The sequence below is a fragment of the Vanacampus margaritifer genome, chromosome 1 (genome assembly GCF_051991255.1).
Source record: "Vanacampus margaritifer isolate UIUO_Vmar chromosome 1, RoL_Vmar_1.0, whole genome shotgun sequence".
In the NCBI taxonomy this organism is placed as follows: domain Eukaryota; kingdom Metazoa; phylum Chordata; class Actinopteri; order Syngnathiformes; family Syngnathidae; genus Vanacampus; species Vanacampus margaritifer.
In genome coordinates, this window is record NC_135432.1 from 9,192,980 (window position 1) to 9,212,239 (window position 19,260).

The window sequence follows — 19,260 nt, forward strand, 5'->3', positions numbered from 1 at the left end:
ATAGTCTGATACAAAGAGGTTTGGGCAGTGCCGTCCCCAGCCACTACCATAAATACTCCTCCTTTTTCCGGTCTCGTGGTCAACATGGCGGCGTCCGTGGCCCGAGTTTGCCGCTATGTTTTACGACACACGTCTTGTGTTCCACAAACTACAACCTTTGCACTAAAATGCTAATTTCACCGTTCTGCTTCTGTGTGTTTCACTTTTTTTTTTTTAATGACTTAAGGTATCTGTGCAAGACGTCGTGTAAACAGTGCCTCAGAGCTGTTGCTGCTTCCTGTCACGAGGTGGGGATAAGGCATCAGAATTGTATTTACCTGTATATAGAAATGTAGTCGAAGTAGTAGTGGTAAAAGAAGAAACCGAACAATGAACTTCATGGACAAGTATTTAGTTATTCAATGCAAACAATAATAAAAGCACTTGAATTGCTGATTTTGAAATGAACCCGCGGTCTGAAATAAACAGCGCCCCCGGTCGGCCAACCGGGAAATGTATTTATTATTTCTCGTATTATGTCTCCATACTGAGTCTGGTCTGGAGACATACGACCCAAAGTGGAGATGGAGTCAAGTTTAACAAACAGAGGGAGGGTGAGCTAAAATGAACTGTTTGTTGTTGTTTATACTGTATAACGAAAACAGTGGTGGTTTGGCCCACAGCGTATCTCAGCGCATCGAAAAATGAGATTAAAAAACACAAAAGTGGTCAGAGACAGGGACTTGCAGGATATGAGAGGCCAGCATTGACACCTTTTGTAAAAACAAGGGCCAATGTATTGCCATATGAATGAGTGGTACAGTTGACATGTTGAATAAAATCTGGACTAAAAAGAGAATCTAACAATTCCATTGCTTTGGAGTGTTCACTAGTTCAAAATTCAGGGTCGTCACCATCACACATCATTGGTGCGTGTAGACGTAAATTCACAAATTATCTGGCTTTCAGTCTGTTTCGTGTTTAGTAACAATTAATACTGAAATAACTTTATATTTCCGGTAAACCCCTCAATATTTTATGGATGTAACTAAACATGTTTCTTACTCGTCCAAATGCAAAGATTTTTTAAAATGTATTCTCCAAATGAACATAGGCTCAAACGTTTATATAAATTATGCCCCACCCCGTGACACGAGATTTGTTCAACTGGTGTTGCCGTAGAATTGGTTTCACGTGACCAATACTCCATTCCAGGCTGCTTTTACATAGCCACACGCGGTTCACTATAATTCGTAATAATTCATTCTGAATTCGTACTATACGAACTTACACATCAACACTGTGCGTCCGTCATTACTCTATTGAAGCCAAACTCCTCCATTTTGTGTCTGGTTACATTCGTATCACACAGTTTTTGTCAAAATCTTTCGGCCTTGTTTAGCTTAGCTTATTTTAGCTTAGCTTGCCGCCGAAAAAAGGAGACGCGTTTGTTATCGACATATTGGCTCAACAGACGTCAAATGTGACCGAAAAGTGTCGTGAATATCGTGTGAAAATGTTGGCAATAACGAAAGTCAAGTACAAAGAGGAGCTGTGTGGCGCACAAGAAGAGAATGAGCTACTACGTCAACTGATGGACGCTTTTGGCAAGCAGCCTCGAGTTGTGTTGAACAGAGCAGGTTTGTCACTTATTTAATCAATACTTTTCAACAATATGTCTATCTTGAAAGGATCCTTCATCCGGGCACTTTTTACCTTACGTTTACAGTTTTTCTCAAGTCGCTTTGGTACATGTCTCAGATAAGAATAGGTGCTCCTATTTTTGATGGTAAATGTTATAAGAATTATATAAATAAGCAGGTTTATTCTTTATTTTTGATTCGTTGACATACTAACAACTAGAATGGAGGATGGACGCCTAGTATATAATTTGAAATTGTAAACAGAAGTGACTAGTTGGACCATTGATTGTAACTAAGTAAAAATCCCAAAACTTTTTTTTCTTAGCATAGAATTAGCTAATATATTACATATAGCCACATATTTATGCTAATGGCACATTGACACTAAGCCCATTACAATGATTAAAAATACCCATTTAGGTTTGACATACACTTACTGTTGGCTAAATTGATTTCTCTCCCCTGGCTTTATTTGTTCTTCTTTGCTACCCCCTAGAGTTTGAATAATTAAAAGTTCGCCAACTCCTCGAGGATGTTGTACAGCTCTTGCAGATGCATGCATTTGTTCACTTTTTGTCAATGAATGCCAGATTTCACAACTTGAAATATTTTCTATATTTATGTGCGGAACAATCAGCGTTACAGAGTAACGTTGCGTGATTTCTGGAACAAAATACGTAACATTTGCCAGCTTTGTTACTCTTTCACTCAGGTGGCCCATGTGATAATCTTAAATATAAAACATAACGGTCACAATAAACGGTCTTTACCAAACCATGTGTAACTTGTGTCCCGCAGACGTCAGTGAAAAATACCTTTGTCCTGAGCGGCAGGAGCCAGAGTTCCCTGGTGTGAAAGAGGAGGAGGAGTTGGAGCCTCTTCAAGTTAAAGAAGAGGAGCAGCCACAGCCTCCCAACATAAAAAAAGAGGAGCGGCTGCCGCCATACATTAAAGAGGAGGAGCATTTCACAGAGTTGCCCGTGACTGGTGTCCATTTGAAGAGTGAAGATGAATGTCAATATGAAGAGAACAAAGGGGCGGAGTCTCCAAGCAGCAACTCAAGACAACAAACAAAAGAAGATGACGAGGACCACCGTGGAGGATCACAAGCAGACAGCATGTTAGCTCCAATATCAGATGGTGAAGACACGTTACACTCTCCTCAAACCGATGACTATGAACAGTCTGACGGTGATGTGACATGTCACGCTGCCAGCACATGGTTGAAATGCTGTCACTGTGGTAAAACTTTTGGCTGCCAGTCTCTATTGAGAAGACATATGATCAGCCACACTGGTGACAGACCTTTTGCATGTTCAGTTTGTGGTAAAAATTTTGCTGAGAATGGAATCTTAAAAAGACACACGAGAACCCACACTGGAGAGAAGCCTTTTGCCTGCTCAGTTTGTGGTAAAAATTTTGCTGAGAAGGGACACTTAGCACAGCACATGATAACGCACACTGGAGAGAAGCCTTTTGCCTGCTCAGTTTGTGGTCAAAATTTTGCTCACAAGGGAAGCTTAAATAAACACACAAGAATCCACACTGGAGAGAAGCCTTTTGCCTGCTCAGTTTGTGGTAAAAATTTTGTTCAGAAGGGATACTTAGCAGGGCACATGAGAACCCACACTGGAGAGAAGCCTTTTGCCTGCTCAGTTTGTGGTCAAAATTTTGCTCACAAGGGAGACTTGGTAAGGCACATGAGAACCCACACTGGAGAGAAACTTTTTGCCTGCTCAGTTTGTGGTCAAAATTTTGTTCAGAAGGGATACTTAGCAGGGCACATGAGAACCCACACTGGAGAGAAGCCTTTTGCCTGCTCAGTTTGTGGTAAAAATTTTGCTGAGAAGGGAAACTTAGCAAAGCACATGAGAACCCACACTGGAGAGAAGCCTTTTGCCTGCTCAGTTTGTGGTCAAAATTTTGTTCAGAAGGGAAGCTTAGGAAGGCACATGAGAACCCACACTGGAGAAAAGCCTTTTGCCTGCTCAATTTGTGGTCAAAATTTTGCTGAGAAGGGAAACTTAAATACACATACAAGAATCCACACTGGAGAGAAGCCTTTTGCCTGCTCAGTTTGTGGTCAACATTTTGCTGAGAAGGGAAACTTAGCAAATCACATGAGAATTCACACCGGAGAGAAGCCTTTTGCCTGCTCAGTTTGTGGTAAAAAATTTGTTCAGAAGGGAACCTTAGCAGGGCACATGAGAACCCACACTGGAGAGAAGCCTTTTGCCTGCTAAATTTGTGGTCAAAATTTTGCTCACAAGGGAAGCTTAAATAAACACACAAGAATCCACACTGGAGAGAAGCCTTTTACCTGCTCAGTTTGTTGTCAAAGATTCCCAAGTAAGGCTGAAGCTGAGAGGCACGAGTGTGCTGGTGAGAATAGCAGAGATGAATGATGGTGCAAAGATCATGTTTACCGCTGAATGAACGAATGATCTGTGTACCTGTGTTGTATGTGTCTGACTTAACCCTATTTTGAAATTGATTTTGTATATAAAATGTTACATCAACCTGACAAGACGCTGCCGATTTAAGCTATCTGACAGCTATAATCTGGCATGTTTACCGGTAATTGTACATTAATTGTGCCTTATATCATTTTTAAATTACATTTTCCATGTTTAATATTAAAGGTAATAACAATGACAGTGATTTTAAATCTATAATTTTGTGATCTACTTGTATTAGTAAATACTTTCTTATAATTATTGTGTGTGCCAATAGAATAGTTTGTGAATTCTGATAATGCAATGGTCTTCGTGCTGCTTGTTCTAATATGCATGCCACCAGGTGGCAGCATAACACACGGTAATCTATTAACACAGAAGCAGTTTCAAAGCAGCTATAATATTTTTATTGTTTTTCACAGAGATCAAAGAATATTTGCCTGGGAATTTTGCTATATGTTCTGTCCACATGTGTTGCTACAACTTCAAATATACTTTCTTTAAATGGTTATAGTTCGGATGCTAGCTTTGTCAGCCCATCCAAGGTGTTTTTCATTGTGTGTTAAGCTATTAAGCTAGCTGACTTTTGTAAATTGTAACACTGAAGTTATTGTGGTTTGGTTAAATACATGAGGGGGTAGTGATTCTTTCTTTAGATTTGCCTTTAACCCCTGGGTGTTATTTGTCCATTTTCTGGCTTTTTTATGTTTTTCATCAAAGAAAAAGCATTTGAAAAAAATACACTAGGGACCTGACATTTTACCAGGATTGTTTAAAAATGTAGAAGTTCAAATTGGCGCCATGCTGTAATTTATAATTATTACCAAACGGGAGGGAGAGATTCACACGGAATTGTTGTAATAATGCCCGATTTTGGCTCATTGACTCCCATTATAAATCACAGTTTTTGATATGCTGTAAACCTGATGTGTTATAATGCATTTTCAGTGATTACTGATGCAATCGCTTCTTTGACGAGTCATAAACATGAAAATAGAGGAATTTGTGTGTTGAGCGTGTTAACACAAAAATCCACTAGGTGGGGCCAAAGGCTAATGAATACAAAATGCATGCATAAAAAATTCTATTGTAATGACTTATGGACTTGTTTGAGCCTCTATGTCATATGAAATATTCAAATTAGTATTTTATTTTATATATATATACAGCATAATTAGTCTTGCTATTACCATGATACTGCTATTATTGTCCATAGGGGGCATTAAAAAAATAAAATAAAAATTATATATGTATAGATAGGTCTGATGCCACTGAACATTTTGAGCGGTTGGAAGTGAAAAAATATTCATGAATGACTTGAAAAAATATTCATGAATGACTTAAGTTATCTCACTTCAAAGGAAATGCCTGATTTTGGCAAAATTACAAGAGTTTTGTGCTATTCAGAAAAATGCCATTGTGAAAAACTGGTTATGCATAAAAAAATTCTATTGTTATGACTTATGGACTTATTCAAGCCTCTAAATGTGTCATGAAATATTCAAATTAGACCTTTATTTTACATATATATATATATATACAGCATAGTTAATTTAGCTGTTAGCATAATACTGCAATTATTGTCCATAGAGGGCATTAAAAAAAACATTTTTTTAAACTATACATGTATAGGTAGGTCTGATGCCAGTGAACATTTTGAGCATTTGAAAGTGAAAAAAATATTCATAAATGACTAAGTTATCACATTTCAAAGGAAATGCCAGATTTTGGCAAAAAATACAAGAATTTAATCAAACTATAATAAAGCCCAGGGGTTAAATTGTGTGGGTGTTAGCAAATAATTAATCTGTTTCGTGTGTGTTTGAGAGTATTTCAGTAGCATGATAGTCTGATACAAAGAGTTTTGGGCAGTGCCGTCCCCGCTGCACTAGAGGGCGCTCTCCAGCCACTACCATAACTACTCCTCCTTTGTCCGGTCTCGTGGTCAACATGGCGGCGTCCGTGGCCCGAGTTTGCCGCTATGTTTTACGACACACGTCTTGTGTTCCACAAACTACAACCGTTGCACTAAAATGCAAATTTCACCGTTCTGCTTCTGTGTGTTTCACTTGTCTTTTTTAATGACTTAAGGTACCTGTGCGAGACGTCGTGTAAACAGTGCCTCAGAGCTGTTGCTGCTTCCTGTCACGAGGTGGGGATAAGGCATCAGAATTGTATTTACCTGTATATAGAAATGTAGTCGAAGTAGTAGTGGTAAAAGAAGAAACCGAACAATGAACTTCATGGACAAGTATTTAGTTATTCAATGCAAACAATATCTAAAGCACTTTACTTGCTGATTTTGAAATGAACCCGCGGTCTGAAATAAACAGCGCCCCCGGTCGGCCAACCGGGAAATGTATTGTATTATTTCTCGTATTATGTCTCCAGACTGGGTCTGGTCTGGAGACTGTTAACATTGTGAACATTTTTAATTCTTTATTTTATATTTTAACCATTTTGAATTTAGTTATAGATTTGTAGAGCAGGTGTAATAAATGTTAAACTCAATATAACTCGACCTTAACCTATCTGTTATCTTGTTTTGTCTAAATTCCCTTTCTTTGGCCTGTTTGAGAAAGTTCAATCTGGCATACTAAGATTCAGTTTTGTCGAAATGTGAAGAAAGTGCAATCTGGCATACTGAGAACCTGTTTTGTCTAAATGTGAAAGTCCAAGTTCAAGGACGATCTAGTTTACTGGCAAAATGCAAACTCATTCTGTACCTCACGGGATGACAGAGGCGTTTCCTGATGTTTTGAATAAAAAGGCTGTGTGGGCAAAAGAGGACACACATTCTTGGATGACACTGCTTTGGTGATATTCAATTGTGTGACCAGAGATCTCTGTAATAAATCAACCTTGCAAGGACCCTCTTAACAAGAATCTCATCTTTGATTTATTTGGACACGCAAAAGATTACAAATTATAATATAATCCTTCAAGACATAATACCCAAAGTGGAGATGGAGTCAAGTTTAACAAACAGAGGGAGGGTGAGCTAAAAGGAACTGTTTGTTGTTGTTTATACTGTATAACGAAAACAGTGGTGGTTTGGCCCACAGCGTATCTCAGCGCATCGAAAGATGAGATTAAAAAACACAAAAGTGGTCAGAGACAGGGACTTGCAGGATATGAGAGGCCAACATTGACACCTTTTGTAAAAACAAGGTCCAATGTATTGCCATATGAATGAGTGGTACAGTTGACATGTTGGATAAAATCTGGACTAAAAAGAGAATCTAACAATTCCATTGCTTTGGAGTGTTCACTAGTTCAAAATTCAAGGTCGTCACCATCACACATCATTGGTGCGTGTAGACGTAAATTCACAAATTATCTGGCTTTCAGTCTGTTTCGTGTTTAGTAACAATTAATACTGAAATAACTTTATATTTCCGGTAAACCCCTCAATAGTTTTATGGATGTAACTAAACATGTTTCTTACTCGTCCAAATGCAAAGATTTTTTAAAATGTATTCTCCAAATGAACATAGGCTCAAACGTTTATATAAGTTATGCCCCACCCCGTGACACGAGATTTGTTCAACTGGTGTTGCCGTAGAATAGATTTCACGTGACCAATACTCCATTCCAGGCTGCTTTTACATAGCCACACGCGGTTCACTATAATTCGTAATAATTCATTCTGAATTCGTACTATACGAACTTACACATCAACACTGTGCGTCCGTCATTACTCTATTGAAGCCAAACTCCTCCATTTTGTGTCTGGTTACATTCGTATCACACAGTTTTTGTCAAAATCTTTCGGCCTTGTTTAGCTTAGCTAATCTTAGCTTAGCTTGCCGCCGAAAAAAAGGAGCCGCGTTTGTTATCGACATATTGGCTCAACAGACGTCAAATGTGACCGAAAAGTGTCGTGAATATCGTGTGAAAATGTTGGCAATAACGAAAGTCAAGTACAAAGAGGAGCTTTGTGGCGCACAAGAAGAGAATGAGCTACTACGTCAACTGATGGACGCTTTTGGCAAGCAGCCTCGAGTTGTGTTGAACAGAGCAGGTTTGTCACTTATTTAATCAATACTTTTCAACAATATGTCTATTTTGAAAGGATCCATCATCCGGGCACTTTTTACCTTAACGTTTACAGTTTTTCTCAAGTCGCTTTGGTACATGTCTCAGATAAGAATAGGTGCTCCTATTTTTGATGGTAAATGTTATAAGAATTATATAAATAAGCAGGTGTATTTTTTATTTTTGATTCGTTGACATACTAACAACTAGAATGGAGGATGGAAGCCTAGTAGATAATTTGATATTGTAAACAGAAGTGACTAGTTGGACCATTATTGTAACTAAGTAAAAATCAAAAAACTTTTTTTTTTCTTAGCATAGAATTCGCTGATATATTACATATAGCCACATATTTATGCTAATGGCACATTGACACTAAGCCCATTACAATGATTAAAAATACCCATTTAGGTTTGACATACACTTACTGTTGGCTAAATTGATTTCTCTCCCCTGGCTTTATTTGTTCTTCTTTGCTGCCCCCTAGAGTTTGAATAATGTTCGTCAACTCCTCGAGGATGTTGTACAGCTCTTGCAGATGCATGCATTTGTTAGCTTTTTGTCAATGAATGTCAGATTTCACAACTTGAAATATTTTCTATATTTATGTGCGGAACAATCAGCGTTACAGAGTAACGTTGCGTGATTTCTGGAACAAAATACGTAACATTTGCCAGCTTTGTTACTCTTTCACTCAGGTGGCCCATGTGATAATCTTAATTATAAAACACATAACTTCACAATAAACGGTCTTTACCAAACCATGTGTAACTTGTGCCCCGCAGACGTCAGTGAAAAATACCTTTGTCCTGAGCGGCAGGAGCCAGAGTTCCCTGGTGTGAAAGAGGAGGAGGACTTGGAGCCTCTTCAAGTTAAAGAAGAGGAGCAGCCAGAGCCTCCCAACATAAAAAAAGAGGAGCGGCTGCCGCCATACATTAGAGAGGAGGAGCATTTCACCGAGTTGCCCGTGACTGGTGTCCATTTGAAGAGTGAAGATGAATGTCAATATGAAGAGAACAAAGGGGCGGAGTCTCCAAGCAGCAACTCAAGACAACAAACAACAGAAGATGACGAGGACCACCGTGGAGGATCACAAGCAGACAGCATGTTAGCTCCAATATCAGATGGTGAAGACACGTTACACTCTCCTCAAACCGATGACTATGAACAGTCTGACGGTGATGTGACATGTCACACTGCCAGCACATGGTGCAAATGCTGTCAGTGTGGTAAAACTTTTGGCTGCCAGTCTCTATTGAGAAGACATATGGTCAGCCACACTGGTGACAAACCTTTTGCATGTTCAGTTTGTGGTCAAAATTTTGCTCAAAAGGGATTTTTAAAAATACACACGAGAACCCACACTGGAGAGAAGCCTTTTGCCTGCTCAGTTTGTGGTCAATTATTTGCTCAGAAGGGAAACTTAGCACGCCACATGAGAACCCACACTGGAGATAAGCCTTTTGCCTGCTCAGTTTGTGGTCAAACTTTTGCTCAGAAGGGACACTTAAAAATACACACAAGAATCCACACTGGAGAGAAGCCTTTTGCCTGTTCAGTTTGTGGTCAAATACTTGCTCACAAGGAAAGCTTAAAAATACACACAAGAACCCACACTGGAGAGAAGCCTTTTGCCTGCTCAATTTGTGGTCGAAATTTTGCTCAAAGGGGACACTTAAAAATACACACAAGAATCCACACTGGAGAGAAGCCTTTTGCCTGCTCAATTTGTGGTCGAAATTTTGCTCACAAGGTAAGCTTAAATAAACACACAAGAACCCACACTGGAGAGAAGCCTTTTGCCTGCTCAATTTGTGGTCAAATTTTTGCTGAGAATGCAAGCTTAAAAAGACACACGAGAACCCACACTGGAGAGAAGCCTTTTGCCTGCTCAGTTTGTGGTCAAACTTTTGCTCAGAAGGGAAGCTTAAAAGACCACACGAAAATCCACACTGGAGAGAAGCCTTTTGCCTGCTCAATTTGTGGTCGAAATTTTGCTCACAGGGTAAGCTTAAATAAACACACAAGAACCCACACTGGAAAGAAGCCTTTTGCCTGCTCAGTTTGTGGTCAAACTTTTGCTCAGAAGGGAAGCTTAAAAGACCACACGACAACCCACACTGGAGAGAAGCCTTTTGCCTGCTCAGTTTGTGGTAAAAAATTTGTTCAGAAGGGAAACTTAGCAAAGCACATGAGAACCCACACTGGAGAGAAGCCTTTTGCCTGCTCAGTTTGTGGTCACAATTTTGCTCGCAAGGCAAACTTAAATATACACACAAGAACCCACACTGGAGAGAAGCCTTTTGCCTGCTCAATTTGTGGTAAAAATTTTGCTGAGAAGGGAAACTTAAATACACACACAAGAATCCACACTGGAGAGAAGCCTTTTGCCTGCTCAATTTGTGGTCGAAATTTTGCTCACAAGATGAGCTTAAATAAACACACAAGAACCCACACTGGAGAGAAGCCTTTTGCCTGCTCAGTTTGTTGTCAAAGATTCCCAAGTAAGGCTGAAGCTGAGAGGCACGAGTGTGCTGGTGAGAATAGCAGAGATGAATGATGGTGCAAAGATCATGTTTACCGCTGAATGAACGAATGATCTGTGTACCTGTGTTGTATGTGTCTGACTTAACCCTATTTTGAAATTGATTTTGTATATAAAATGTTACATCAACCTGACAAGACGCTGCCGATTTAAGCTATCTGACAGCTATAATCTGGCATGTTTACCGGTAATTGTCCATTAATATGCATTGTGCCTTATATCATTTTTAAATTACATTTTCCATGTTTAATATTAAAGGTAATTACAATGACAGTGATTTTAAATCTGTAATTTTGTGATCTATTTGTATTCGTAAACACTTTCTTATAATTATTGTGTGTGTCAAAACACTCAAAACATTGTATATAGTTTGTCCTTTTTGTTACATTTACACTAGTATGACTCACTCTGTAAATATAATTAAAAAAAAAATATATATATATATATATATATATATGTCATCCATTATTACTGAAATAACTTTCTCTTTTTTGGTAAACCCCTTAATAATTTTAAAGTATGTACGTATATCCATCCGTTATAATCTTAAAAAATTAAATGTAAAATTAATAAATAATGACATACGAAGTGGAACAGAAGGGAGACAACGGTCCATTAAAAACCATTACAGTGCATACCAACACCAATACCATACAACAACACTGTACATGATCTAAACATGCTAAATGCATTTTTTTTTGATAATAATAAATAACACTGCCAAGACTTGCGTCAAAATGCCTACTTTGCATTGGCATTTTGAGCACAGATAAAGGAGAAATAAATCCAGAATGTGCAAACTTGTAAAGCCTCTCTACACTTACAATTTTAGTCCAACGTTCTGATTTTTTTCACTTGAAATGATGGCTTATTTATTATTATTATTATTATTTCATTTGTTACCATGCTGTTTTTTTTTATTTTTATTTTTTTTACCACAAAATTACTTTATTCTCTTAAATTGTTTTTCTCTTTAAAATTAATAAAATCGTGACTTTTTTGCTCCCCACATTTTGATTTTTATACTAAATTCATTGTTGAAAATGAAGGTCCCTCCTCCCGGAAAGAAATAAAATATAACATATGACTTTATTGAAACCCTTCTGGCAAAATTTTGGGGGGAAATTGTAATCATTTTAAATACAATTTTATTGTAATTAACAACACAAAAACAAAGCAATAGAATAGTTTGTGCATCCTGATAATACAATGGTCATTGTGCTGCTTGTTCTCATGTGCATGCCATTGCCACCAGGTAGCAGCATAACACGGTAATATAGAAGCACAGAAGCAGACTCAAAGCAGCTATAATATTTTTATTGTTTTTCACAGAGGTCAAAGAATATTTGCCTGGGAGTTTTGCTATATGTTCTGTCCCACATGAGTTGCTACAACTTCAAATATACTTTCTTTAAATGGTTATAGTTCGGATGCTAGTTTTGTTAGCCCATCCAAGGTGTTTTTCATTGTGTGTTAACCTAGCTGACTTTTGTAAGTTGTAACACTGAAGTTATTGTGGTTTGGTTAAATGCACGGGGGGGGGGGGGGGGTAGTAATTCTTTGTTTAGATTTGCCTTTAAGTTGTGTGGGTGTTTGCAAATAATTAATCAGTTTTGTGTATGTTTGAGAGTATTTCAGTAGCATGATAGTCTTATACAATGAGGTTTGGGCAGTGCCGTCCCCACTGCACTAGAGGGCGCTCTCCGCCACCACCATAACTCCTCTTCCTTTTTCCGGTCTCGTGGTCAACATGGCGGCGTCCGTGGCCGAGTTTGCCGCTATGTTTTACGACACAGGTCTTGTGTTCCACAAACTACAACCTTTGCAGTAAAAGCAGCTCTTGAATGAATTAACTTTCGGTTACTGCTTGTGGGAATATACGAGGAAGTTGAACTCTTGTAATTATATTTACTACAAATACAATTAAAAAAAAATCATATTTGGAAATAGATATTATTTAAATTCATCAAAACAGAGTAATACAATCTTTGTGGCCATTGTTCAATGTAGCTCCATAGGGCTACAATCGCTAAATTAATTCTCATTAAGTTAATCCATGTGTGGCGCATGAATGTATTTGTTATGTTAGACATTATTAACATTTTAAATTCTTTATTTCATATATTGTTAGACATTATTAACATTTTAATTCTTTATTTCATATATTAACCATGTTGAAATGTAAAATGTAAAAATAGAAAAAAAGACATTTTGCCATTTTACCTGACCACTCCACTCTCCACCAATTTGATGATCTTCCTCTTAGACACCACGGTGTAGGTGAGGTTCAGGCGGCCATATTCCCACTGAACAGGGCAGTACACGTCCAGAGCATTACATAGCCAGTAATATGATGACCGCCTGCCAACACAAACACAAAATTTCACACCAAATGAATTTAGTGTGCCACCGTGTGAATGATAGAAAAAAGTAAGTAATGTCTACCTGGCCTGGAACTCTTTGGTGCAGAGTGAATGTGTGATGTTTTCAATGGAGTCACACAAACAGTGGGTGTAGTCATAAGTGGGATAGATGCACCTGAAAAAGAACATTGAGGAATCGGGTATAGTAGTACTCAAATGCAAAACGGAGAAAAGGACAACTATTGAGACAATTAACCTACCATTCATCTCCGGTTCGATGATGTGGCGTGTATTTAATCCGGTATGCCACGGGGTCCATTTTCCCATCCTCCATGACGGTCTTCATCCTGAGTGTGACCTCGCCCTCAGAGAACATCCCCTTTTTCATCCTCTCAAACAAAACCAGAGATTCTTCAATGGGACGGTCTCTCCATGGTGACGGAGGAGTATTGTGGCCCTTCAGTTCCTCCCCCTTCTGGTGGCACACATACGCGTGGCCCCTGAGGGAAGACAATCAAAAATGAAACACCTTCTATCCTACTGCTCATTGTGCAATTGTAAACACGAATACTTGAAGCACTCACCTGCGAACGAGTTCAAGTGCAAGATCGTAGAGTTGCTGGAAGTTGTCCGATGCGTGCGTGACTGCGTACGGTGTGTAGCCTGTGCAAGAACATAACCTTAAGCTACCAGTTTTCTGCATGGAGAAAAATCATCAGCTAGGGCTGCTCGATTCTGAAGAAAATATTCGTCACGATTATTTTGGTAATAATTGAAATCACGATCAGGACGATCTTTTTTTTTTGGGGGGGGGGGGGTACACAAACAAATAAAATTATTTGAAACTATAATTATGCAAGTTCCTATTGGCTGAAACCAAATTTATTATTTATTCGAAAACGTAAAAAAGTTACAACTGTATGAATTTAAACAACTCAACTCAAAAATTTGTATTAATCTTTTTATTTTATTTTTATTTTTTTTACAATTATGCTGATGTTGTAATTGTGGAGTGTAATAATTGACATTGTAATTCAATTTCAATTAACTCATTCACTCGCAGCCATTTTCACTGAAGCAACCCCCTTTGCTCCCGGCTGCTGGACTGGATTTGGACTGATTTTGCAAGGCCCACAGAATATTGTGTTCTATTGCTATAAAAACATGGAAGCTATGAAAATTATTACTATCTGTTAACGTTTTGCAGCAATTAGCACTAAAATATAGCTAAGTTTCATCATTAATTATTCACAAATCTGTTTAAAACAGTGGAGAAAGAGCTTTTTGTAAAATGGCCCTGGTTGATCTCTTATACTCTACTGGCCGTTTTTTGTAATAACTATGATTGCTTTAAGCCACCACTTCATGTGAGGAGCTTTATCAAAACCTTCTGTATGTGCTTGCAAACAACAACAACAACAACGTGTGAACACGTTTTTGGGGAGTGAAGCACAAAGTAGTAAAAACGTATTTAGACATTTTTGGGTTTGAATGAGTTACGTTACCAATTTTCTGCATGGAGAAAAATCATCAACTCACCGTGCCACTCTACCATGTCCTTGATGGCAGTGAAGTATTTTTCGTCCTCCTCCTCTGGATTTGTGTCATCATATCTCAAGAAACAAATTCCGTTGTTTGCCTGGGAAAGAGTATAAGTGTAAATGGAAGCGCCATTGTTTCGTAGCTGCCTTGAGAAGAGATGAAAATGGAAGAAAGGACGTACCTTTGCATAACCAAAATTAAAGTTAATGGCTTTAGCGTGCCCAATGTGAAGGATACCATTGGGCTCAGGAGGAAAACGGGTACGAATCTACAAGAGTGAGGACATCAGTCAAATGTGCTCATTATTTTTGTTTTACTTCTCGTCTACGTGTGATCTCACCTGTCCACCAAATAGCTCCAGGTGCATTTTGAGCAAGTCCATTGTGTTTGGGGTAACCACTGAAGACATTTAATATTTTCAATTTATAATTTTACTGTTTTTGAATTTACTTATAAAGCATATAGATGTGATATAATCATGAGTGTTTAAAAGAATACAGTGGAATAATGATTTTGTGAACTTTATTTTATCCTCTCACCCTCAAAGCTATTGAAGATAGGAATGTGCATGATGTTATCAGAGCCTTTTGTCATTAGAGACTAAAAGTCTGGGGTCAGATCCTGATTGCATTTGTTCCCCCAGTCAAGAAGGGGAACTGTATGTAAATGTCTTTACTAATAACATTACACCTTTGTTTAACCTGGAATCAACATGTCTGTATGTAAACGTCTGCTTACTAATAACATCACACATTTGTTCACTAGGAGTCGACATGTCTGTCCTTTAATCAACTTAGGAGGGGAAGAGGAACCTTTTATCTTTTGAGTATAAATGAGTCAATGTTCTGTAGATTGCCACACACTTGGGGGCTCCACATGGCATTCAGATGTGGGTGTCCTGACTGTGTCTTTAGAAGCTTCTAAATAAATCCTTGCAAGGAAAACTTCTTCATCAGATTCTGAATACAATTATTTGGGCACGCAAAGATTACACTTAATATAGTAATCAGAATATTCCTTCACCACATAGCCCTCAGTTGTATAATTCTCACCTGCATATTGATTAAGTATTGATGCTTAGTATGCAGGAAATTCTTTGCACAGTATTTCATTTTGTGCTTGTTTCCTTTATCTCCTGATTTGTGGAATTTCAGAGCTTCTCCCCTCAGCTGCTCCATTAGTGATTTGCCCTCCACACCGGTGACCTCAACTAAACAACACATATGATAAATAAAAATACACAAACAATACAACAAACCTAACAGAAGTTGGACAATCACTCTTGTCCAATCCTGCACCTTACCATTAAGTGTCACCACCTCTTTTTTCGTCTTCACCTCATTCTCAACTTTATTTTTCTGGGGCTGCGCATTAAGAGGAGAGAAAAAAAAGATGTATTGAAATGTTAATATTGGCTTTATTTTAGCAATTATGAGATATCAATATTTGAAGATCAGGAAGGAGGTCTTTATTTATTTATTTCACTTAAATACTGGAAAGTGTTAGAACAAGTCAGTCTAACTTAGCCAAAATGGTAAAAATAAAAAATAAAATCTTAGTTGTCAGCACACTTCCAAAAATTACATTTATTACAATGCTTTGATCCACACTAACAGATTACTTGCTTGTTGAGAAAAAAAATCAGGAAATTACAAATTTCCGAGTTACCTTCGATTTTTTTCTCAAGTCAGCCTCCGTCTTGGGGCCTAAAAGATGCAGGACTTTAAGAAGCAAAGGCCGAGTCATTTACTAAAGATAGTGTTCACTAGTTCAAAATTCAGGGTCGTCACCATCACACATCATTGGTGCGTGTAGACGTAAATTCACAAATGATCTGGCTTTCAGTCTGTTTAGTGTTTAGTAACAATTAATACTGAAATAACGTTATATTGCTGGTAAACCCCTCAATATTTTATGGATGTAACTAAACATGTTTCTTACTCGTCCAAATGCAAAGATTTTTTAAAAATGTATTCTCCAAATGAACATAGGCTCAAACGTTTATATAAGTTATGCCCCACCCCGTGACACGAGATTTGTTCAACTGGTGTTGCCGTAGAATAGATTTCACGTGACCAATACTCCATTCCAGGCTGATTTTACATAGCCACACGCGGTTCACTATAATTCGTAATAATTCATCCTGAATTCGTACTATACGAACTTACACATCGACACTGTGCGTCCGTCACTACTCTATTGAAGCCAAACTGCTCCATTTTGTGTCTGGTTACATTCGTATCACACAGTTTTTGTCAAAATCTTTCGGCCTTGTTTAGCTTAGCTTATTTTAGCTTAGCTTGCCGCCGAAAAAAGGAGACGCGTTTGTTATCGACATATTGGCTCAACAGACGTCAAATGTGACCGAAAAGTGTCGTGAATATCGTGTGAAAATGTTGGCAATAACGAAAGTCAAGTACAAAGAGGAGCTTTGTGGCGCACAAGAAGAGAATGAGCTACTACGTCAACTGATGGACGCTTTTGGCAAGCAGCCTCGAGTTGTGTTGAACAGAGCAGGTTTGTCACTTATTTAATCAATACTTTTCAACAATATGTCTATTTTGAAAGGATCCTTCATCCGGGCACTTTTTACCTTACGTTTACAGTTTTTCTCAAGTCGCTTTGGTACATGTCTCAGATAAGAATAGGTGCTCCTATTTTTGATGGTAAATGTTATAAGAATTATATAAATAAGCAGGTGTATTCTTTATTTTTGATTCGTTGACATACTAACAACTAGAATGGAGGATGGAAGCCTAGTAGATAATTTGATATTGTAAACAGAAGTGACTAGTTGGACCATTGATTGTAACCAAGTAAAAATCAAAAAACTTTTTTTTTTCTTAGCATAGAATTCGCTGATATATTACATATAGCCACATATTTATGCTAATGGCACATTGACACTAAGCCCATTACAATGATTAAAAATACCCATTTAGGTTTGACATACACTAACCCTAAATTGATTTCTCTCCCCTGGCTTTATTTGTTCTTCTTTGCTGCCCCCTAGAGTTTGAATAATGTTCGTCAACTCCTCGAGGATGTTGTACAGCTCTTGCAGATGCATGCATTTGTTAGCTTTTTGTCAATGAATGTCAGATTTCACAACTTGAAATATTTTCTATATTTATGTGCGGAACAATCAGCGTTACAGAGTAACGTTGCGTGATTTCTGGAACAAAATACGTAACATTTGCCAGCTTTGTTACTCTTTCACTCAGGTGGCCCATGTGATAATCTTAATTATAAAACACATAACTTCACAATAAACGGTCTTTACCAAACCATGTGTAACTTGTGCCCCGCAGACGTCAGTGAAAAATACCTTTGTCCTGAGCGGCAGGAGCCAGAGTTCCCTGGTGTGAAAGAGGAGGAGGACTTGGAGCCTCTTCAAGTTAAAGAAGAGGAGCAGCCAGAGCCTCCCAACATAAAAAAAGAGGAGCGGCTGCCGCCATACATTAGAGAGGAGGAGCATTTCACCGAGTTGCCCGTGACTGGTGTCCATTTGAAGAGTGAAGATGAATGTCAATATGAAGAGAACAAAGGGGCGGAGTCTCCAAGCAGCAACTCAAGACAACAAACAACAGAAGATGACGAGGACCACCGTGGAGGATCACAAGCAGACAGCATGTTAGCTCCAATATCAGATGGTGAAGACACGTTACACTCTCCTCAAACCGATGACTATGAACAGTCTGACGGTGATGTGACATGTCACACTGCCAGCACATGGTGCAAATGCTGTCAGTGTGGTAAAACTTTTGGCTGCCAGTCTCTATTGAGAAGACATATGGTCAGCCACACTGGTGACAAACCTTTTGCATGTTCAGTTTGTGGTCAAAATTTTGCTCAAAAGGGATTTTTAAAAATACACACGAGAACCCACACTGGAGAGAAGCCTTTTGCCTGCTCAGTTTGTGGTCAATTATTTGCTCAGAAGGGAAACTTAGCACGCCACATGAGAACCCACACTGGAGATAAGCCTTTTGCCTGCTCAGTTTGTGGTCAAACTTTTGCTCAGAAGGGACACTTAAAAATACACACAAGAATCCACACTGGAGAGAAGCCTTTTGCCTGTTCAGTTTGTGGTCAAATACTTGCTCACAAGGAAAGCTTAAAAATACACACAAGAACCCACACTGGAGAGAAGCCTTTTGCCTGCTCAATTTGTGGTCGAAATTTTGCTCAAAGGGGACACTTAAAAATACACACAAGAATCCACACTGGAGAGAAGCCTTTTGCCTGCTCAATTTGTGGTCGAAATTTTGCTCACAAGGTAAGCTTAAATAAACACACAAGAACCCACACTGGAGAGAAGCCTTTTGCCTGCTCAATTTGTGGTCAAATTTTTGCTGAGAATGCAAGCTTAAAAAGACACACGAGAACCCACACTGGAGAGAAGCCTTTTGCCTGCTCAGTTTGTGGTCAAACTTTTGCTCAGAAGGGAAGCTTAAAAGACCACACGAAAATCCACACTGGAGAGAAGCCTTTTGCCTGCTCAATTTGTGGTCGAAATTTTGCTCACAGGGTAAGCTTAAATAAACACACAAGAACCCACACTGGAAAGAAGCCTTTTGCCTGCTCAGTTTGTGGTCAAACTTTTGCTCAGAAGGGAAGCTTAAAAGACCACACGACAACCCACACTGGAGAGAAGCCTTTTGCCTGCTCAGTTTGTGGTAAAAAATTTGTTC

General features: G+C 38.5%; 4 protein-coding genes across 4 annotated transcripts in view; 3 read left to right on the top strand and 1 right to left on the bottom strand.

The window, feature by feature from the left end:
• Positions 1-830: 830 nt before the first annotated feature.
• On the top strand, positions 831-5,080 carry LOC144054653 (uncharacterized). The gene is made up of 2 exons (XM_077569838.1): positions 831-1,619; positions 2,421-5,080. The coding sequence occupies exons 1-2, from the start codon at positions 1,496-1,498 to the stop codon at positions 3,863-3,865; spliced, it is 1,569 nt and encodes a 522-aa protein (XP_077425964.1). The 5' UTR covers positions 831-1,495; the 3' UTR covers positions 3,866-5,080.
• Positions 5,081-7,625: 2,545 nt separating this feature from the next.
• On the top strand, positions 7,626-10,938 carry LOC144054642 (uncharacterized). Its single transcript, XM_077569812.1, has 2 exons — positions 7,626-8,102; positions 8,902-10,938. Exons 1-2 carry the CDS (start codon positions 7,979-7,981, stop codon positions 10,674-10,676), a joined length of 1,899 nt encoding a protein of 632 aa, XP_077425938.1. The 5' UTR covers positions 7,626-7,978; the 3' UTR covers positions 10,677-10,938.
• Positions 10,939-12,880: 1,942 nt separating this feature from the next.
• LOC144060295 (glutamine--tRNA ligase-like) lies at positions 12,881-16,785 on the bottom strand. The gene is made up of 10 exons (XM_077579689.1): positions 16,735-16,785; positions 15,870-15,930; positions 15,669-15,776; positions 14,907-14,965; positions 14,748-14,834; positions 14,564-14,663; positions 13,609-13,687; positions 13,285-13,524; positions 13,107-13,199; positions 12,881-13,022 (listed from the first exon to the last, which is right to left on the bottom strand). The coding sequence occupies exons 1-10, from the start codon at positions 16,783-16,785 to the stop codon at positions 12,881-12,883; spliced, it is 1,020 nt and encodes a 339-aa protein (XP_077435815.1).
• Positions 16,617-19,260, top strand: part of LOC144054645 (uncharacterized) — a 4,998-nt gene continuing 2,354 nt past the window's right edge. The window contains exons 1-2 of the mRNA XM_077569824.1: positions 16,617-17,083; positions 17,878-19,260. The exon at positions 17,878-19,260 is cut by the window's right edge and continues 2,354 nt beyond it. Of these exons, the coding sequence (XP_077425950.1) occupies positions 16,960-17,083; positions 17,878-19,260 (1,507 nt within the window). The 5' untranslated portion in view covers positions 16,617-16,959. The remainder of the gene's footprint in view (positions 17,084-17,877) is intronic.

What these genes read in the sequence shown, in the direction of transcription:
- LOC144054653 (XM_077569838.1), top strand. Translation starts at nt 1,496, where the DNA reads ATGTTGGCAATAACGAAAGTCAAGTACAAAGAGGAGCTGTGTGGCGCA. An exon ending in AGTTGTGTTGAACAGAGCAG is followed by an intron (nt 1,620 to 2,420) that starts GTTTGTCACTTA and finishes TGTGTCCCGCAG; the next exon opens with ACGTCAGTGAAAAATACCTT.
- LOC144060295 (XM_077579689.1), bottom strand. Translation starts at nt 16,785, where the DNA reads ATGGAGCAGTTTGGCTTCAATAGAGTAGTGACGGACGCACAGTGTCGA. An exon ending in TGGAGCTATTTGGTGGACAG is followed by an intron (nt 14,835 to 14,906) that starts GTGAGATCACAC and finishes TCACTCTTGTAG; the next exon opens with ATTCGTACCCGTTTTCCTCC. An exon ending in TTAATTTTGGTTATGCAAAG is followed by an intron (nt 14,664 to 14,747) that starts GTACGTCCTTTC and finishes ACTCTTTCCCAG; the next exon opens with GCAAACAACGGAATTTGTTT.
- LOC144054642 (XM_077569812.1), top strand. Translation starts at nt 7,979, where the DNA reads ATGTTGGCAATAACGAAAGTCAAGTACAAAGAGGAGCTTTGTGGCGCA. An exon ending in AGTTGTGTTGAACAGAGCAG is followed by an intron (nt 8,103 to 8,901) that starts GTTTGTCACTTA and finishes TGTGCCCCGCAG; the next exon opens with ACGTCAGTGAAAAATACCTT.